The sequence below is a fragment of the Vipera ursinii genome (assembly GCF_947247035.1).
Source record: "Vipera ursinii genome assembly, chromosome: 6".
Taxonomy (NCBI): Eukaryota; Metazoa; Chordata; class Lepidosauria; order Squamata; family Viperidae; genus Vipera; species Vipera ursinii.
Window position 1 is genome coordinate 78,370,523 of NC_139515.1, and position 22,341 is coordinate 78,392,863.

At 39.3% G+C, this 22,341-nt stretch overlaps 1 protein-coding gene across 2 annotated transcripts in view; it reads right to left on the reverse strand.

Moving 5' to 3' along the window:
• The window catches only part of LMO3 (LIM domain only 3), a 94,322-nt gene that overhangs the window by 11,508 nt on the left and 60,473 nt on the right, over window positions 1-22,341 (reverse strand). For both annotated transcript variants that reach the window (XM_083365333.1, XM_083365332.1), the window contains exon 3: window positions 2,446-2,571. In XM_083365333.1, coding sequence (XP_083221459.1) covers window positions 2,446-2,571 — 126 coding nt within the window. The remainder of the gene's footprint in view (window positions 1-2,445; window positions 2,572-22,341) is intronic.

Consider the following 22,341-nt stretch of genomic DNA (forward strand, 5'->3'; position numbering starts at 1 on the left):
TTTTTCAGTGTTTCCCTTGGTCTTCCACCATAAGCCAGCAGCTCACATTTACCTATGAATTACATGCTATTTCTTAGATAAAACTTCCTGAATCTGGTGCCCTCCAGTTGTCTTGGATCTGACTGAGAATATATGAGAGTTAAAAAAAATTCCAATATATCTGGCACTGAGAGAATGCTGTCCTAGGCAAATGTGGTTAAGCAGAACTTAAAACATAAATAGAAAGATGGAAGAGCCTTGCCAGGAATGAAGTTTAACGGATATGTATGCATGCTATTGTAAAGACGTAGTAAGAGCTTATTTTGTTACAGGAAACTGAAGTTGTTTTCAAGAAATCTGAATTCTTCCTTTTATGGTTTACTCACGAATCAATTGTAAATTTTAGCACAGCCTCACACTGAGCTAAAAAAGACCAAATTACTAAAATAGTAGATAATAAAGTCTGAAGTCTTGTTCCAGTTTTAGCAATACTGGAACAAACTTCAACTTACAGTATATACCGCTTCATAGTTATTTACAGCACTCTCTATGTGGTTTACACTGTCAGAATATTGTCCCCAACAATCTGCTTCTCTTTTTACCAACCTCAGAAGGTTGGAAGGCTGATGGAAGTGTCAGTTTTAACCAGGGGTCTTCAAACGTGGCCCTTTTATGACTTGTGAACTTCGACTCTCAGAATTCCTCAGCCAGCCAGGGCTGGCTGAGGAATTCTGGGACTTGAAGTCCACAATTTGTAAAAGGGCCAAGTTTGAAGACCCCTGGTTTTAACTCTAGATCAGACATGTCAAACACAAGGCCCGGGGCCCGGATCCGGCCCGCGAAGTGGTTTCATGTGGCCCGCAAAGCCATCCTGGAAACAGTGAGGGAACGGCCCCCACTGCCTTGGCCCTGGCCCAGAGACCCTCCTCCTGCCAGAGACCCTCAGATCTGTCCCACTCCTGCCCAGGCCCCCATAGGCACCCTTGATGCGAACTGTTGTGTATTCACATGTTATGTGTTATGTTATGTTATCATGTTCCAAGTTATGAGGTAAAACCTTCGGCAGCTTTTGACAGCTGTCAAAAGCTGCCGGAAGCAACTGCGCAAGCGTAACCATTGACAGCTCTCGGCTGTCAAGAACCGCCGGTTACTGCGCAGGCGTGAGTTAGCTTGACAGCTCTGGGCTGTCAAAGCTCACCATCGCCGATTGGCCCGCTAGGACAAGCGGGAAACCGGCACAGCCCTGATTGGTCACCGACCGGCCAGCTGGGAGTATAAATAGATGGCATTGTAAGTCTGTTCCTTGCCCGGTTCTGACAATAAAAGGTTTTCCGTTAGCCAGCTGTCTTGCGTGCTTCTTCAGCTGACAGAGTACGAACATGTAGAGCTGGCCACGCCCACCCAGTAGGCTGTATGCACTTTAGCCACGCCCACCCAGTAGGTCACACCTACCCTGGCCATACCCACCTGGCCCCCTGAGGGCAACCGCAATGCTGATGCGGCCCTCAATGAAATTGAGTTTGACACTCCTGCTCTAGATTCCAAAATATGAACCTAACCCAAACTTGCAATGCTTCTCCAAGATGCACCAGGACAAATGAAACCAGATCTTTAAAGAAAGAGCAGGCAACTTTTTAAATTCCTGCTCAGAGATGAGGGTTTTAGCTATCATCTTTAGATATAAGGTCATCAATCTGGAGCCCTCAAAATTCCCAGGGGGCACAGGAAGCCTATGGATAGAAAGGGATAATGCTAGATCTGTTTGGGTAGAGTCTTCACTACGGTTACAGCATGTGCTGCACCTGAAACCCACCAACGAGTAGGAGCAGCTGGTTCTTTCTTTCTTTCTCTACTCAGTGGATGTTACCACGCTTCTGCTCATCTTCTCCGAAACCTGGGGCAGATTGTTGATTGCAAGCCATAACCTATCAAAGTTACGATTAAATTGGGAAGTAGAGTAGAAGAGTAGATAACTCTTGAGATTCATACCCATAATGGGTATGGGTTGGGTTTTACTAATCTGTTTTAACCTACTTTTTAATGTGTTTTTAATGTGTTTTAACTTATTCGTGGGCATTTTGTTTAATCGTTTTTAATTTTTGTATCTTGTTTTTTTAATATGTATTGCCCTGTTCACCGCCCTGAGTCCTTCGGGAGAAGGGCGGTATACAAATAAAATTAATAATAATAATAATAATAATAATAATAATAATAATAATAATAATAATAATAATAATAATAATGAGATAGTCTGGTTCATTATACATCTGAATATTATCTGAAGGATGGGATGGAAGAAATGAAGCCATTCCTTACCTGGATTTTTCTTCCTTCAAATAAGGCTCTTGTTAATCAAAGAAAGTTCAGCCTGGAGCACAATGGCAAAAATCTCCTGCCTGGGGTTGTTCTTTCCTAAGCAGAAACAACTGGCATCAACCCATGGAAATGCATTGACAAGTCTCTTACCTCTGATTACACAGTTGACACGCAAAACAGTCCAAGTGGTAAACGTTGTCCTTGGCTCTCATCACCATCTCAAATGCGGGGATAAGCTTGCTACAGGCTGCACAGTTTCCAGTCACACCAAATAACCTGCCGATGGCGGGTGGGGAGAGCGGAAGGAACACAGAGAAAGAAGCGAAGATTGGGTGAGCAAACAAAGCGCCCAAGAATCAATCAGAAAAGAGCTAGAAGGCACTTTGCAGGTCTTCCAGTCCAACCCCAGCTCAAGCAGGAGACTCTATACCAGGGCTCTTCAAACTCGGCCCTTTTGTGACTCATGGACTTCAACTCCCAGAACTCCTCAGCCAGCATGCCTGGCTGAGGAATTCTGGGAGTTGAAGTCCATGAGTCATAAAAGGGCCGAGTTTGAAGACCCCTGCTCTATACCAAGGGTAGGCAACTTTGTCTCTTTTATGACTCATGGACTCAAATTCCTGAGCTATGCTGGCTCAGGAATTCTGGGACTTGAAGTCCACGAGTCATAAAAGAGCCAAGGTTGCCTATCCCTGCTCTATACCATTTCAGACATGTGGCTGTCCAGTCTTTTTTTAAAACTTGCCACAACTTCCGGTGGCAAGCTGTTCCACTGGTTAATTGTCCTCACTTTTAGGAAGTTTCTCCTTAATTCCAGGTTGCTTCTCTCCTTGAATAGTTTCCATCCATTGTTTCTTGTCTTGCCCTCTGGTGCTTTGGAAAATAAGTTGACTCTCTCGTCTTTGTGGCAACCTCTCAAATACTGGAAGACTGCTATTATGCCCCCACTAGCCCCTTCTTTTCTCTAGACTGGCCATATCCAATTCCTCCAACTGTTCTTCACATGTTTTTGTCTCCCTGTTGTTCCTACTATCATATATAGGTAATCCTCGACTTACAACAGTTCATTTAGTGACTGTTCAAAGTTACAATGGTGCTTAAAAAATTGACTCAGGACTGTTTTTCACACTTATGACCTTTGCAATATTGCCATGGTCACGTGATCAAAACTTAGACCCTTGGCAACTGATTCATATGTATGATGGTTGCAGCATCCTGGGGTCATGTGATCCCCCCTTTTGTGACCTTCTGACAGGCAAAATCAATGGGGAAAGCCAGATTCACTGATCAACCGTGTTACTGGCTTAACAACTACTGTGATTCACTTAACAGCTGTGAGAAGAAAGGTCGTAAAATGAGGCAAAACCCACTTAACAAATGTCTCACTTAGCAGGAGAAAATTTGGGGCTCAGTTGAGGTTGTAAGTCAAGGACTATCTGTATTTGTTTTCACTTATGAAACTAACCTTATTGTTTGTTTTTTGTTTGTCTTTTTTTAAAAAAAATTACAATTTGGGGCAAAGAGGGAAAAGAAAAAGAAAGAAGACCGCTTGACATCTATTGTTTGCAAATAAGCCCTTTGCCATCATAACATAATGTTTACCACTTGTCTCTAGAACTACCGTTATTAATCTGCGGTGCATTAAAGTCTTACCATTTCAATATGTGGGGTGGGGGGAGGAGAGGCGGGGAAAGAAAGTTAAAAAAAAATCACATTAGTGAGCCGTACACATGCAGCACGAAAAAGGCTGAAGATCTGAAGGCAGCCATGGGACAACACTGCAAAAACCACGGCCTTGGTGCTATTTATTTATAATATGCATACACTTGAGCATAAGAGGAAATAATACTTTGGGGCTGGTGGGGAGAAGCTAGTCTCCCAGTCATTTTTGACACCTAGTGCTAAAAGCTTTACCATTATTAAAGAACGTTTTATGAAGAAGTCATTTAAAGTGTCAGAAAGCATTAGTGGTTCATGCACCTTCCAACCCTAAGCAATGCTTATAGCTATGATTATGTTATAGAAAGAGCCTATTAAAGTAAATGAGGCAGTCAACTATATATAGCCACATTAGAAATGCTGTATATTATACTCTGGGAGCAATTTGAAGACTCTACTCAAAGGCCTTAACTTTAAGCTCTGCCATGCTACTCTTTTGTTCCAAGTAATTGAAAAGATAAGGTTGGAGAGAAGATTGAACCCCCACCTTGCTATTTATTTGTTTTTATTTATTTTTCACATTTTTGAGCTGCCCATCTCCCTTAGACATTATTTCTCCAGGAGTCCCTAAAGATGTGGTTCTGTCAGTGGGCCAGATGACCCCAAGCTGATATGGAGGCAATCAAATGGCTAGAATGAAGGTATCTATTGCCACTATGGGGTGATAGTAGTGTTTTATGGGTTGTGAATCTTTAATACTGTGAGATGCTTTTTGTGAGTTGGGTGGCCATATATAAATTTATTATATTAACAGATATTAATAAAAGGCACCTTAAACCGACTCTATCACCTAAGGATCCCAAATGTACCACCCTTATAAGATTCTGGTTCATGCATCTCCAAGATAATACAGTAGACAGAAAACAAGATTACAATAAAGGTCATTAAAAAAATAGCTATCCACAAACATGGGCCAAAAGCCTGTTGAACAAAATAGATTTCAGGGCTCGCTTGCTTTTTCCTGCTGTATATTATTTTTCTAAATAACTCAAGGCAGCAAACATCTCCAACACACCTTCCTGCTCCTATTTTTCTCACAACAACCCTGTGAGGTGAATTGGGCTGAGACAGAATGACTGGCCCAAGGTCACCAAGCTGGCTTTCATGCTTAAAGTGAGGCTATAACTCACTGTGCCTAGCGACTGGCCCAAAGTCACCCAGTTGGCTTTCATGTCTAAGGTAGGACTAGAACTCAACATTTCTTGGTTATTAGCCCGTCATCTAGCTAGCTTTCGTGGCTAAAGCAGGACTAGAACTCACAGTCTCCCACTTTCCACCCTGCTATCTTAACCACTAGACCAAACTGGCCTGCTTCCCTGGGAGGACTGCTGGGTCAATGTTACCGCCAAGGACAAAGTGTGGTGGCTATTAAAAGGATGTCTTGGTAGCTAGTCCGCTTCCATTTACCTCGCACAGAGCAAAGATCAACAATCCCCCTTCAGATGACTGGGCTAAATTGGATAAGCAAGCTCATGCTTGACAAGGTTGCCCTTGAGCCATGCTGGATGGCTTTACAATTAGTAATCCATCCTTTGAACTAAAGCTGGAAACTTGGGATAGCCAGTGCAGGACAGTGCAGTGTTATTCTGCAATAGCAGATTTCCCCAGCTAGCAGTCTAGCCAACCATCCTGGCCTTTTTAGCCTGATTTATCTTACTTGTAAAACTTAACCTGTTTGTTTTTAAGGTATGCTTTTATTTATGCATTTATATGGTTACATTACGCTGTTGTAAAGCCAGGAGAGATAGTAATTTAATAAAAAGTAAAAACTGTACGCTACCAATGCAGCTACTAAGTCCTCTTCACTAGCAACACCACACAGCATACAGTACATTGCAGTCTAATTATCACCATAGAAGCTTTCAGCGTTGTGTGTTTCTATCAAGCATTGCGTAGTGAGTTAGCCTAGAGGGGAGGTGTTAGGTCAAACAGGAAGACACACCAGCCAATGAAAATAACTCTCTCTCCAACACAGAATAAGAAAAATGCACATTCCTTCAATATTCATCTATCTTTGAAGTAGGGAAGAAAGAGGAAAAAACAGTGATGAGAAAGCAGACTGATGCTATTTACTGGAGCACCTTTTGCCGGCGTCAACCTCCCATCGTCCTGTGCGCTCCCACAGAGAGGGCCTCCTCAGGGTGCCGTTGGTCAGGGAATGCCGACTGGCGGCCCCCAGGGGGAGAGCATTCTCTGTGGGCGCGCCTGCCCCATGGAACCAACTCCCCATTGAGCTCCGGATGGCTCCCGACCTTCGCTCCTTTTGCCGCGACCTGAAAACTTAGTTATTTGAGCTTGCCGGCCTGGACTGAGGGATTGGGATTTTTCAATTTTTAACTTTTAGAATGTGTTTTATTTATTAGGGCTAATTTAATTTAATTTATTTTAACTTTGTATATTGTATATTGTGTTTTAATTGCCCTGTACACCGCCCTGAGTCCTTCGGGAGAAGGGCGGTATATAAATCCAATAAATAATAATAATAATAATAATAATAATAATAATAATAATAATAATAATAATAATAATAATAATAATAATGGAGATACTGCTACTTTGCTACTAGTGTCATGTGTAGGCTGGGGGATATGTTTGACAATAAAGGGACAGAACAGAACAAAATAACAAGAGTTGGAAAGGCCCTTCGAGGTCTTCTAGTCCAACCCTCTGCTCAAGCCCCCCAACCTTTTGGACACCAGGGACCGGTTCTGTGGAGAGGGGATTTTCTCCAGACTGGAGGGGGCATGATTTCACATGCTATCTGCATCTCATGGATGGGGGCTTCATTTGTTTACACAGCCCGTTTTCTGATATGCTGCAGCCTGGTGCCAGTCTGTACTATTTCAGACAAATGATTGTCCAGTCTCTTCTTAAAAACTTCCAGTGATGGAGCACCCACAACTTCTGAGGGCAACCCATTCCTCTGGTTAATTGTTCTCACTGTCAGGAAATTTCTCCTTAGTTCCAGGTTGTCTCTCTCCTTGATTAGTTTCCATCCGTTTCTTCTTGTCCTGCCTTCAGATACTTTGGATAATAGGTTGACCCCCGTCTTCTTTGTGGCAGCCCCTCAAATATTGTTGTTGTTAGTTGCGAAGTCGTGTCCGACCCATCGCGACCCTGTGGACAATGTTCCTCCAGGCCTTCCTGCCCTCTACCATCTTCTGGAGTCCATTTAGGCTCACCCCTACTGCTTCAGTGACTCCATCCAGCCACCTCATTCTCTGTCGTCCCCTTCTTCTATTGCCCTCGACCTTTCCCAGCATGAGGGGTTTCTCCTCAAATATTAGAATACTGCTAATGCCCTTCTTTTTTCACTGAACTATATATACCCAATTCCTGAAGCTGTTTTTCATACGTTTTAGTCTCCAGACCTCGAATCATCTTTGTAGTTCTTCTCTGCACTATTCCCAGAGCTCCAACATCTTTTTTATATTTTAAAAATATTTTTTATAGATTGTGGTGACCAAAACTGCTTGCAGTAATCCAAGTGTTACCAAGGCATTATGAAGCAGTGCTAAGATCAATTGGGTGATTAGAAGCTTGTTAACCCTTTGCAAAACAGATATTTGTGTGTGTGTGTGTTTGTGTGTGTGTGTGTGTGTGTGTGTGTGTGTGCCCTGCAGGCACTTGCAAAGAATGCATTGTTCAAAACTGTACCAAGGTTGTCTCCCACCCCACCCCCCCAAAAAAAACAACCCCTGATTATATTACAAGGAATAAACTAGCTCCCCACACATGCAGGAAGAATGGTTGTTTTGGAATTTTGCATTATAAACTTTGGTTTTGGGCTTAACTCATGATCCATTGTTTGTTATCAATGCGAATGTGAACCTATTTAATGCTTAATACATCTAAATAGACTTTCTTTTTCTTTTTTTTTTAAAAAAGGAATTGCTATACTTTGTCCATAGCCTGCTAATGCCATTTGCAACTATGATAGTAAATAGATGAAAATGCCACATCCACCACTTTGCTTTTCAACATCAGGCTGACAGCAGAAAAATATAATGGCTCTCCAGGGAAATTCCAAATTAAAAACAGTTTTAAGCTAATGAATTCAAAGGTGCTACAGGAGGAATCTCAGGACTGACAACATAGACAATGAATACGAAACCTGCTTTGTAAATCTGCACCACTCAGGCCAAATTCAGTGAGTTCTGATACAGAAAGAATTCCTTGCTATCCACAAGTTGAATACCATTCCAGCGTATCTGTATATGCACACGGACACCCCCCAACACACACATATCTACACAAGACACACAAGGATTTTTTTTTACTACATGAAACTCACACCTAGTGCCTCTGTAGATATGTTGGGCGACACAGCCAAATCCTATTGTTTTGAAAACTGTATGAACTGCTGTCCAGAATGAGGGAAAGCATCATTTGATAGGCTGATTTTAGTGATGTTTTTATGTCCTGATCTATCCCAACATTTTACTGATGTTGTTACCTAGTTTGGCAATGAAATGTCTGCAAGAAAACCAAAAAAACTCAGATAGCACCAAGGACCTCCCAACTTCAACCCTGATCTACAAATATTCTCTTCTTTAAATGTCAGTCTGTACAATAAACGTTTAGCGTGCCTTTGTTCTGCTTCAACAATTGCCATCCAGACTGACTTAAACATCGTGGCGTGGTCATGCACATAATCCTTAGTCTGACAGCATTATGAAAATCAGCCTGGATTGAGGGGGAAATTGCTATTACTAACAGCCCTGAGACACTTGTGAAATGGGACCTCAATGAAGCCAGGAGGTATTGTATGCCTAAGGTCTGTGACATCACAGGCATCACTAACTGGTTCTGAAACCAATTATTTGTCAAGTTCCTCTTTGTTAGAGCTTACTAAGTGGATGGTTAACTACTGTGGATTCCTTAATCTGAATAATTTGGCAACCGAATGGATTCAGTGACCTAAATTCCCACTTTCAAGAGCCAATTTGTACACGGATCCGGGCTAACCTGAATGATACCTCAGCACTTTAATATTGAAATGACTTACTGGAAGCTATGGATATAATTCTTCTTTTATTTTTAGTCTAAGATCAAATTTTGACACAGAAATCCAGATGCTCCATCTGGTGATGGTCAAGAGAACTTCTAGTCCAGCTCATAACAGGCCCTTCTCCATGTCTGCACCAACATTCTGAAATGGCCCCACCAGGCTCTTTCCAGCTGTATTTTTCTGGTTCATGATTATTATTATTTTTTTAAAAAATATCTCAGTAGCCTAACTTTTGCTATGTAAATGGTATTTTTATTTTATTTATTTTTATTTTTATTACATTTATATCCCGCCCTTCTCCGAAGACTCAGGGCAGCTTACAAGCTTAGCAGTAGCCTTCATTCTATGTATATGCCTGCTTATTAGGGCTTTCACACACACCCCAAGCGGCATTATTACAAAGTCAGCTTAATTGCCCCCAACAATCTGGGTCCTCATTTTACCTACCTCGGAAGGATGGAAGGCTAAGTCAACCTTGAGCCTGGTGGGATGCGAACCTGCACTAATTGCAGGCAGCTGGTGTTACTTAAGGAGGCATTAGCCCACTGCTCCACCAAGGCTCAGCAGGATGTCGATGTGTGAATGTCAATTTATACATTTTGTTTATTAATCAAATTTATATGGCTGCCTGTCTTACAGAAAGTAACTCTGAGCGGTATACCACATAATCAATTTTATCAAAATAGTGGAAGTGGCTGATTGAATCCTGCTCCTTTTTAAAGTATGTATGATAAATGTTAAAAGAGGGGCTTTGATTGCCCAGTAGGATCCCCCATTTTGATGTTGTTAACTGCTCCAATAGGCACCCTTGTGTGAAAAGTCGACCACTGTTGCAATTCTGCACCTTTGTTGGCTTTTAAAATGTGCTTTAATTTTACTTGGCTTTATTCAACCTATTTTCATTTTATTTTATGATGTTGTGATTGTACAGCTTTGGTCGGCCACACTACCATAAAATCTTTATTACGGTGAAAAGGCCAGCAAAATAAACTTTTGATAAACAAAGATTAAAGACAAAAGATAGTTTTTTTTAAAAAAAAACTAATAAAATGCCTGTGAGTCATGAGATGTCCTAAATACAATAATAAAATTAATCCATAATCTTGCAAATTTCTAGTGAGATTTTGAAGGCGATAGCATTGGAAACTTGCAATCACGATCTGGCTATTTTGTTTTTTTGTGAGATAGCATGGTAATGAGCAAAGCTTGACAAATCACTGATCCTTGGTTTATAGTGTTGTGAGCCTCTGTCAGTGATGAATACACTAAAAAAGGCCTGAGCACAAGGTGTGGTTTTTTTTCAAAAAAAAAAAAAAAAAGGCAACCAAAAACTCAGCCAATTACTGGTGGTCCTTGACACATGATCACAGCTAAGCCAAAATTTCTGTTGCTAAGCAAGACAGATTTAGTTGAGTAACTTTTCCCATTTTACAACCTTTCTTGTCATAGTTGTTAAATGAGTCACTGCAATTGTTAAGTTATTAAGACAGGTTTTTTTCCCCAGTGAATCTGGCTTCCCCCATTGACTTTGCTTGTCAGAAGGTCACATAAGGTGTTCACATGACCCCAGGGACACGGCAACTCTCATACATATGAGTCAGTTGCCGAGCAGCTGAAATTTGATCATGTGACCATGGGGGGGGGGACACTGTAATGGTTGTAAGTGTGTAAACCGGGCCGTAAGTCAATTTCTCCAGTGTTGTTGTAACTTTGAATGATCACTGAACTGTTATAAATCGAAGACTACCTGAAATTAACAGGTTGTGTTTGCCAAAAACATTTCATTCCATTAATTTGTCATTCCACAGATTGTATGAACCCAGAAAATGGATCAATTCTGCAATCAAATTAAGTGTGTTCCTACTTTTCTGGCCTGGTAACTTGAAATGGCTGTGTAAATATAAACGTACTTTTGAAACAGACAACAGTTACAATTGCCAAAACATTTTAGGGAGATATTTTTGCCAGCGAGATTAGAACAGCTTGATACAATGGTCAGATATGGGAGGTTCCATTTTACACCATATGATTTTTTTTTGTGGAGTAGTAGTAGATTTGATATTTTTTTGATTGTTGTTTAAGAGGATGAGATACAGGTACCTTGGTTCATATATTAAATGAATGGGAACCCCATATCAAAACAACATACCTTATGTGTGGCCAGAATCTGAAAACATCATTTAATACACCACAGCATTCGAGTAAAATGGTTCGGCTGAGATCGGCATATGTGGGACTGATTGGGGTAGATTGTAGGGGTGATACTGAAATATAATTTTATCTTATTTTATTTATCTATACATTAAATTGTTGTATTTTACTCCAATTTCATTTTAAATTGTTTTTGTAGAATTTTATTAATAATTTGTGTTTGGAAATCTGTATTTTGATATGGCCTGTGGGCTAAAGAATAAACTAAATGTCTGGCCTGACAGGGTTACATGGATTAAATGAACTTGTTTTGCTGCCCCCAACAATTTTGAAGGGCAGGAATACGTTACAGCTGTGTCTAAAACTGATGTTTAATTTTAAATCGAGATTAACAATAAATAAAAAATAAATTTCTGCTGTTCCCACAGCATACTATGTCCAAAAAAATCACTGTAATTAGTATTATGGTTTACCCTCAGTTGATTTGCATAATTTGTTAAGTAAATCTTCCTCACAATGTACTAACTCAGGAATTGTCCAGTGCATACTTAGCCTATTCCTAACACACTGTGTAAATCAATCAGATACCACTAGGATATCACTGAGGGTAACTGCATTGATATCTCTTGAGGAAAATCTTGTTCCTTTTAATGAACATTTGATTATTAATGTCTCTGAGAGACTCACACTGGATACTGTGTTAGTGTGACAGGCAGCTGAGATCACTTTTTTTTTTTAAAAAATACTAACTAGGGTCCCACTAGATTAAATAAATCCCCTTTAATTTTGTTAGTTACTATAGGAATAAGGAATGTATAGACTTGAAATTTCTGGTGAAGAAAATGAAAGAAAATCCAGAATTATGATGGTAAACGAGTGAAGGCATAATGCTGTAAGTACAGGCAATCCTTGATTTACAACCACAATGGAGTCCAAAATTTCCATTGTTAAGCAAGGCAGGTGTTAAATGAGTCATGCCCAATTGTATGACCTTTTTTTTGCCATGGTTGTTAAATGAATCGCTACAGTACTTAAATCATGCAGTCATTAAGAGAATTTTGTTTCCCCCATTAACTTTGGTTGTCAGAAGCTCTCAAAGAAAGTTGCCAATCACAATCCCAGGACCCTGGGACACCACAACCATTGTAAATACAAGCTGGTGGCCAAGCACCTGACGTTTGATCACGTTAATGTGGGGATGTTGCAATGGTCATAAGTGTGTGAATTGATCATAAGTCACTTTTTTCATTGCCACTGTAACACTAAACGGTCATTAAACAAACATTTGTTAAGTCAAGGATGACTTGTACAGACTATACAGGCTTCTGTAAACAGGGTATTCTATCAAGTCTCAAGTATAGAAGATGGATCAAATTAAAAATAAGAAAGAAAATCACTCCCACTCCTCACTAGCACTGATGATGTTTCCTAGTTGGACAATGAAACGTCTGCAAGAAACCAACCAAGCTCAGAGAGCACCAAGGACCCTTCATTTCAATCCTGACCTACAAATATTCTCCTTTATTAGAAAGACATGTATAATGATTATTATTTTCTTAAAATAAGGCCACTAAATGCTATATTACATATTGAAATAACATTAATCATAATACTTCTATAAAAAAAATTATCATGCTGTGTTCTTCTTGAGGGACTTATGGTCACCTACTAATTCGTAGTGGACTGTAGATGCCTTCACAAAGCTTTTGTTGAAGAAACAAAACAGGATAATTTTATTCTGCTTTCAGTATTTGGAAGAAAATTGAATTATAAATCCAACACGTAAATAAAATGAATTACTGCATTTTCATCCAGCACTGAAAAAACTCCAAGACTGGGTTTATCCAACAAACTCAACTTTAAACTTGCATCACCCAAACACAGCTGTGGTGTTCACATAACATACAATGCCCCAAGAAATAAATTATTGGGATTTATTTATTTCAACAAGACTTTGAGATGGAGAAAAGCACTGATTTAGCTTTGTCCTGTGGGATGAGGGTTCTTAATTACTGTTGGTGGTACAACTTTTCTCAGTTTTGATCAGGTATTATTTTTTGTGATTGTTTTAAAGTAATTTAAAAAATTGTTTTAATTATGTTTATGCATGCGTTGCAAGCCATGAAGAGTTGGCATTTAACTAGAGCAGCATATTGGTCCGAAATAATAAATAAATAATACCCTAACATGGTAGTCCAGTTTTATAAGTAATATAATGGCTTAATATGATAATCTAGTTCACACATGTTGAAACATATGGGTTTCTGTGGGTGGGTTCCCAAATGTGAGTGGGTTCCTCAACTAAAAATGATCACAATCAACTCAACCTCATTTAGTCTCTTGTATCCAGAAGCAACATCAAAGGATTGTAGAGCTAATTGAGAAGACATAGGGTCTTTTATCATCTCACCTACTTCTTCTTAAAACGAGATATGGAGAAGAACATCTTGGGGATATATTAAGATATGCACAAGTTACTATGGGGGAAACACTTTTTCAAATACTGAGAACACTCAACCTTAGTATTTGGTTTCCATCAGAGGACAGGGAAATAATCTTGGGAAAGTCACAATCATGCAAGAAAGCTGTAAAGTCACCCTAGTTATCGAACCTGTTTAGAAATATCACATGCTGATTTGGGGGCTGGAGAGTCATCCCCTTTAGTTCGTACTTGCTTGAACTAGTCCTACAAATGTCCAAAATCCTTAATAAAAGGAGAAGAAAAGAGAAAAAAACCAGTAGGTGTTCTAAAGAAAAAGGAGCTGGAGTAGTCATCATTCAAAATCAAATCCTTATTCACTGAAACAGAAAAAAAAACCTTCACTTAAAACAAAACAAAAACAACAACAACAAAAAAAACAATGGCTTGGTGGCTTATCCCAATTTAGATAATTTTTTTAAAAAAAAAACACCATCAGACATATTGTCCAATAATGTTGCATCTTGCGGCTTTTAGTTATTAAAAACCCCATTCACAAGCACGCCATTTTAAGGCCATGTAAGAGATCCTTTCTAGCTAGCAAGGGGTAATTCTGAACACAGCTATTTATTTAGAAGATTTCCCCCTCTTCCCGTTATTGTTGATCTTCTACTTTTTCTTCTTGTTTTGCTGTTATTATCATACAACTCTAGAGTCCTATGTTGAAATTCTAGACTTAGTTCTTTCTTTTCTGCTGTCCTCAATTTCAATTGCTTTCTTTCCCCCCTGAGCATTTATCAGCTACCTGATTAGAATTTGTTTCCACACAAACCATTGATCATCAGCCTATTACTAGGCAAATGACAGTTAATTACCCACTACATTAACCACTGGGACCCGAGACCTGATTCTCCTGCCATCAGTCAACATGATAAATGTGGCAAGTTCAGTAATGCATAGCCAGCCCCAAGCTTCCTGCTATAGTTTGAACAACCCTCAATCTCACTTCCAAGCCCAGGAAAATCTATGGCAATCTGCATAATTACAAGCTCTAGGTTAATAACAGACAAATGATTTGTTGCATCTAAACAAAGTCCTTGGAACAGGGCTGGTCTCCTGTGGTTTTCCTAGGCTGGTTGTGCTCTGCCATCAGTGAATTTTTGACTATAATGCGCATTTAAAAGAAAAGAGAGAGAGGGGGGGGAACAAAGAAAAGAACTGCATCTGCTGATGCTATACCTCCCCTCAATTTGTTGCTCACCAATTTATGGATCCTACATATGTGATTTTTAATCATTAAAGAACTCTTGGAGCAATATTATCTTAATTATTCTCTGCTGTAAGCAGGGAATTAGACTTCAGATAAAATTTTCTTCTTCCGCTGACTTTCCCTGCCTCGCTGGAGGCTCCATCAGTTTTCATCTGCACCTGGACTCTGAAATCCTAATGATGAATTATTGCCCTTTTTCCTAAGAGGGCGAACCTTACAAGGGAACATTTTACTGAACTGTCAAGCTCACAGACTGAGTGCGGAGATGCGGAAATCTGATCTAATTTACTGCAAAACGATGCACTTGTTAGACTTTCTCCCCTCGGTTTCGCTCCCAAGGATCAAGAGATCAGTCAGTAGCCAGCACGGCCTCCTCATGTACTGAAGAAAAAGAATGAGTAGGGTTGGCATCAGTTAGCTTCTGAAAGGAGGCTCACAATAATAAGAATTGAAGCCGGGTTTGTTGATGCTATGTAGAAAGAACAAATCAACTTACAAAGAGCAATAGCTTTTCTTCTGATGTTAGTCCTACCCATCCTTTCTCACTCCTCTGCTGGATTCTTTAAATGTCTCCACACCCATTGTGATTAGATTCTAGCTTTTTTATTTTTGCAAATCAAAGGCCCAGGTGATAAAACCCAGATCCGAATGTCGGTAACCAGATAGGGGATAGATGATCCTGCAGGTCCTGGGTAGGCTTTGGTGAGGATGGGACAGACTCTGTTACTGAAAACAAAATTCATAGGGTGCTGGAGGCCCTGGGGAAATGTGGAGGGTACGGGCTTTTCAGACCCCATTATGATTACCAACCAACCAGTGTTAACTAGTTAAAAACATGGAATTCTACTACAGATCTAATTCAAACAGTACTGCTTGTGAATCGCTACTATCTGTTGGACAGTGTTGGGCTTCAAGGTTTAGTGCATAATCCTTACCTCTGAAGATGCCACCATAGTTCATCTTGTCTCTGAAAATGCCAGCCATAGTTGCAGTGAAACATCGTGACATTTGTTGCCTAGACCACCGTTGCTTTTCAGGAACTCCAAGAGTTATGTACATCTCCTTGAGAAGTGTTTTTCAGACTCTTCTTGTTAAATCAAGACTATCCCAATATAGAACCTTAGCATACAGCAGCAGTCAATATCATTTTACTCAATATCTCCAAATTACATCCTGTATTCAGTAGGGAGATGTTCAATACCTTCCATCAGTGGCCGCCATGGATTCCTGAACCACAAAGAAGTAGAAACCTGACAGGTTTAAAGCCATAGGTAGGACCTAGAATTCCATTTCCTCTGTCACTTACCACACTGCCTTCAGCCCTGGAAAGACAATTCTCTAGGAAACAAATTATCTACAGAGGAACTGCTTCTATGATTACATGGATTTAGACAGAATATTGCATTTGCAGATTTGAGGTGTCGAGAGTAAACATGGACTATGTGTGGGAAGATGCAGGTTCTAGTCCTCCCTGTGTCCCCTTGAGACTGTCAATCCCTCTCATGCCTAATCAGCAGAAAGTTCCGCAAATAATCAGATGAAAAATGGAAGTCCTTGTTGGCATCATGCATTAATAGGTTTTGTTGAAAGGACTGCAAAACAACCAAACCCTGCGGCTAAGTGATACAAATACTAGGAATAACCACAACATATTTGGTGGGTTGTACAGAAATCAATGAATCAATAAGAGATCCTGCCCCTAACAATTGTACATTCTGGCACTGTAGTCCCAAGACATCTGGTGTTACTTGTTAGCGAAGGCTGATCTAAGAGAAAGGCTGAAAAGAAAAACCGTCACCCGAAAAAAACACCAATGAGAGTTGAAGAAACTTCACTGAATGAAGAATACCAGACATGAACTACTAGCAGAGCTCCTAGTATTCTGGGTACTCTACTCTACAAAACAGTTTGAAGAAGTTGAGCTATTAGCTGATTGAGAACATCTATCTGTGTTTATTTTTTAACCTTTAATCAAAAGAGTGAGCTGATATTTTTGGTCAAGCCAGAAACTCCACATTCTTCTGAAAATTGCACTCCAGGCAATATTCAGTAACGTAATGATCATATCAAAGTTGGGAACATAATGGTTTTGGTTCAAGAAGAGATGCATACACCCGTGGAACTGTGGCTCTTAAGTTATTTGCTGAATTATGACTTCAAACAACCTTGATTTATAGCCATATTGCTTGAGGTTACTGGGAGATGTAATTTGGGCAACAGATATTCTTTCCCCAGAATATTGATTTTAAATATTTTGCAAATAGAAGCCAGTCTGATAAAGCTACATGTGCGTTTGCTTGTGGAATTAACCAATTTTTCCAGTTGTTCAAATACTCTGAACAATCAACTAAACAGCATGCTGAGTTTCCTAGTATGTAGCATGCCAAGACATAACATAAACTAATGTTATATATCAAGCTTTGCATGTTGCACAAATGGAACCACTAAATTTTGAGTTGTAATGAAGTGTGTTTTAATGAGAGTTGAAGTTCTGACATCTTAAAAGTTGGTAAGGTTGAGAAACGCTGGGCTGGATTATGTTTACAGACACTAACATACACATATTTAAATAGGACCTACAAAAGAAAAAAAATGGGAGCAAACTCTAAATTGAGTTATTTGACCCTTTGGTTTGGCTCCATTGTGCTCGCATGTCAAAATTCAAAAAGAAGTCCTCAGCCATACCTACAGTTTAAGATTTTGCCTAAAAACTGGAGATATTGCTGTTTGAAAAAGTTAGTACCTTAAATGAAGTTCAATCCATGCCTTGTTCTGAAGCTGGTAATCAGTTTCTCAACTTGAACAAGTGGTGGCTGGTTGCAGACTTTTGCCTTTTATTTAGTCCCATGTTGCAGGGAGAAAGAGCATGAACAAAGAGCATGAACAAAAACCCTGGGAATCGTGCTTTAAAAACTAAGATACTATTTTCCAAAGTCAATCTCATCTTTAGAATCTCAGCCGGCTGACAGTCATATAATACAGATGAAATATCTGAACTCTAGCTACCTGAAACGTTTCAACTACCATATGTTTAATGCATTGTAAGACTCCAAAGGAGTTTTCTCAGGGTGATTTTTTTACCAACAGTTGCCTTGTGAAAAATAATGCTTTACCTTCATCCTTTGCATCAAACACAGGGAGTATGCTCTTACTTAGGATAACTTGGGCACAATGTTCAGCAGTGTTTTCCAATCTCAGAATTTTTGTCTCCAGAGTCAAGCATCTAGGCACAGATGTGAGCAACCAATGAGGCATTGCTGGAATATGGACTATTTCAATAGATTGGTTGGGTAATAATCTCTACAAAAAGGTGACCTTCTCGTCGTAATGGGCTATAACTCCCCAAAATTGAAAAGAAAAACATGGCAAAGTATTCTAGGAGTTAAAATCCCAACACATAAGATCAAGCTAACTTGGAGTAAATATAAATTATATATAATCTAAAAAAATATTAAACATATCAAAAAGTAAATCACTTTTAATCTGAGCCACTTCCCCCCCCCCCCCGCAGTAAAGAAGTAAGTTGTTATTGCCTTCTAGGATATGCTTCCCGTTTCTGACTCTAATCCAGAGATCTTCAAATTTGCTGGGAGTCTCTCATCCAAATACTGATCAAAGATAATCTGGTTTGGCTATAAATCAGGCAATATTAGCTAGATACTAGGCTAGATATAAAATTATGTTATTGCAATGAAATGAAATTAATGTCACTGGCTGCTTACTTTCCATGAAGCAGGACTTTTGAGAATCAGAGTAAGAGAGGGACAACCCAGCTTAAATCCTCTTCTAACAGTCACGGTCTCTCAATCTACCCTACCATGCATAGTGATTTTGACGATAAAATGGTGGTGGTGAAGATCTCCATTATTTAAATGTAGAGTGACAATTTTTCTGGATCCAAAAAATTGTTGCCTTTTAAGACATTTGCTGAAGGCAACATTCCGGAAAGTAGGAGTTGAAGCAATAAAAAAAGTCTAAATTTGATTTGATTACTCTCCAATGATATGCTACAGAATTTTCTTCTTTGATCACTTTTACAAAATAATTTGAAAATAACATCTGGAAGTATCTCTAAGCTGCTTAAAAGGAAGATTGGGACAGAAGAGGTGTCCCAAAGCAATGGAGAACATGATGGCTATCAATGAAATATGACAGAAGTATTAGGAATTGGTGGCACTCTATATCAGGAGGTCTTCAAACTTGGCCCTTTTATGACTTGTGGACTTCAACTCCCAGAATTCCTGGCTGGCTGAGGAATTCTGGGAGTTGGAAGTCCACAAGTCATAAAAGGGCCAAGTTTGAAGACCCCTGTTCTATATGAACTTCACTGCATTACATAATGGTTAAGATGCTAGATGAGCTGTGTGAAGACCCAGATTCAAATCTTCACAAACCCATAGAACTGACTGGGCAAGTCAGCCAAACCTATCTTAGACGTTTGTAGTTGTAATGATTAAGAAAGACCACAACTGACTGATCTTGGGTTACTTTTCCTTCAGCTTGCTTTATATTGTTAGTATGAAAAACAGTATGAGAATAGCCTACATTAAGCACCTTTTAAACAATATGCAAGGCTCAAATAGAAACCACTTTGATCATCAATTTCTCTTCTACAACAACCTGGGGGGAAAAAACCCACTTTGTTACAGAAAATTAGAATTTAAAAAATTCCTTAATCAGTAGATTGAAAGATGGAACAGTAGGGTTTTTCCCCCACCATGCATCCTGAAAACCAAAACTTAAAAGAAAAGAAAAAATCCAGAACCACATGAGAAATGAATAGAAGTGTTGTGATACAAATCAATATTGGAAGGGAGAAAGAAGGCAGGTGAAACCTTATTCATAGGTCTATGCCTACCTTTAGTTGCAACTATCAACAGCATTACTGCTGACTCCTTCCCCTTGGTATAACAGCTAGGAGGCTGCTAGACCCTGAAATAAATTGTGCTCTGCTATATTAAAGGTAAACAGCAGCTTCAGCAACAATACAGAATGTGCTAATTGATGAATGCCTTAAGCCCTTCTTGGCTAATAAAGGGTTTTTAAGAGATGGAGGAGGGCAAGGGGAAAGAGAAGAAGAAAATATGTGCCATGTATAAAAATATATTTCTAGATGCTCAGCTCTGAATATAAACATATAGGTCATTCCAGGTGAGAAGCATATTCTGAAAGACAACCTTGGAAAACATATATTTTATTCAAAACTCACGGCTTCGTGGTGAAAGACACATCTCAAAGGAGAAGAGACTGCAAGGCTATTCTGATTCCCACAATGTTTCCATGGCTTGGGTTTAGTGATGTATCCATAGCTAAGCGCCAAGATGAAAATGTGAAATCTCGGGTGACAGTCTTACAGAAGAAACCCTGCCATGGATCTTGACAGGGGAGATGGAATTAAGGAATGGAGCACTGAGCAGATCTAAAGCCATGACTTCGAGAAGAAAGGAGATATTTCTTCACCTTGGAGGAGCAGGTGGGTTAGAGAGTTCCATGGCATGAAATAATTGAGAAAAGTCTATCTATTCATCCATCTCACCTTTGTATCTTTCTCTCTTCTCTACCATTATCTCCGTAACTCAGACAAAGTATCATTAGGAGTAATTGAAGGCTGCAAAGCAGAAAGCTAATTTGAATTTCAATGCACAGGCTTTATAATTCAAAAAAAAACTGGAGGGGGAGGGGGAGGGAGAGGAAGAAACTCTTAACATAGTGGGGAAAAAGCAACAAGGATCCTAGAGTTGATACAAGAAAGGCAGGATCTGTAGAAATCTACGAAGGAGGAAATTAAGAAGCTCTTCATTGTCTCCAGAATCTGCTAGATCCACCTGTTTGTCATTCTACAAATCTGCATTAATATGTTCTGTGCATATTTACGTTCTCATAAAACCAAAGTAGGAATCAAAGTTTGCTAGTCTGGGAGAGCAATAGCAATAGCACTTAGATTTATATACCACTTTATAGTGCTCTCTAAGTGGTTTACAGTGTCAGCATATTGCCCCCCCCCAACAATCTGCATCATCATTTTACCGACCTTGGAAGGATGGAAGGTTGAGTCAACCTTGGACCGGTCAGAGTTGAACTGCTGGCAGTCAGCAGAATTAGCTTTCAATAACTGCATTCAAAAACATCTTTTCCATCAACTTATAAACCAAAAGATTCTTTGGAGTTTGGGAACACATGTTAAAATTTGCAGAAAACGTCCTCTTTCCATTTTTTGTTAAGCCAAGTGAACATTTCTCAACTGTAGACTCATGTAAGGAATACTGATTTTTTCTGGAATACCACGCAATGGATCACCTTTTTATATCCCTACAGAAGATGGTTAACATAGGCTAAGTTACATATAGATGTTATACATAGACATCATAGGGATATCAAAGATTTTTGTTCATCCTATATTCTGAAATGAACTAATCAATTTGACATCAACACACTTTTTCAGTACTTTCCTGCTCTTACATGCTACAGTATGAGGTGTTTGTACAAATAAATTGTTTTTGTTTATCATTAAGTTTACTACATTAAGTTTATTTGGTATAAATTTCTTCTTTTTGAGAGTCTTATACTATGAGATTCCAACAACTTACCGTATTTTCCGGTGTATAAGACGACTTTTTAAACCCATGAAAATCATCTCAAAAGTTGGGGGGTCATCTTATACGCCCAGTCATCTTATACGCCAGAAAATACGGTAGTCGATCAGTCTTTTCCTCTTGTGTCCAAAAGGGTGATTGCAAAATTCTGATAACTGTTCAAAAACATATACAATTCAAAACAACTGAGATCAAGTTCTTTATTTTTTTTCATTTAAGGCATAATTTCAGCTTTTGTAGAGGGTGAATAGAATGCACAGCAAGAATCTTGATATTCAATGGGCTTTTAAACTATTCTGAATAAAATCTATGTTTCACTAAAAAGAAATGTTTGTACTGAACAGCCTATTGATACCACATACTGATAGCCCCAACAACATACTTAGACTTTTATTAAAGCAGCAACAACTGCAAAGGAAGGCGTAGTTTCTAGAGGAATTCTAAGAATTACAGGTTTATTGCTGCATAGAAGCAAATAATTCATCTGCAGTATAGATGTGCTTGAGAAGTAATCACACACACAGTCTTCAATACGCGGTTGAAATCCTTTCTCCAATTTCCTGAAAATTTCTTTGCTTACGGTTTTCTACCTCACACAAAGAATGCTTTAGAACAGGGGTCCACAATACCCAGTCCGTGGACCAGCATGCAGCTATGGGGCTGTTAGCACCCTTAAAGCCCCCCATCTTTTAATTAACTTTTAATGTCAATTTAAAATATCCTTATCTCCAGTGCTTTTTTTGTAAAAGAAAACGGTGGCGGAACTCACACATGTCATACAACCCGCCTTGCCTACCCTACAAGGTTCCATCCAAAAAAGGTGCCAGAACTCCGTTCTGAGCGTTCTATGACAAAAAAAGCCCTGCTTATCTCAATTTTAAAT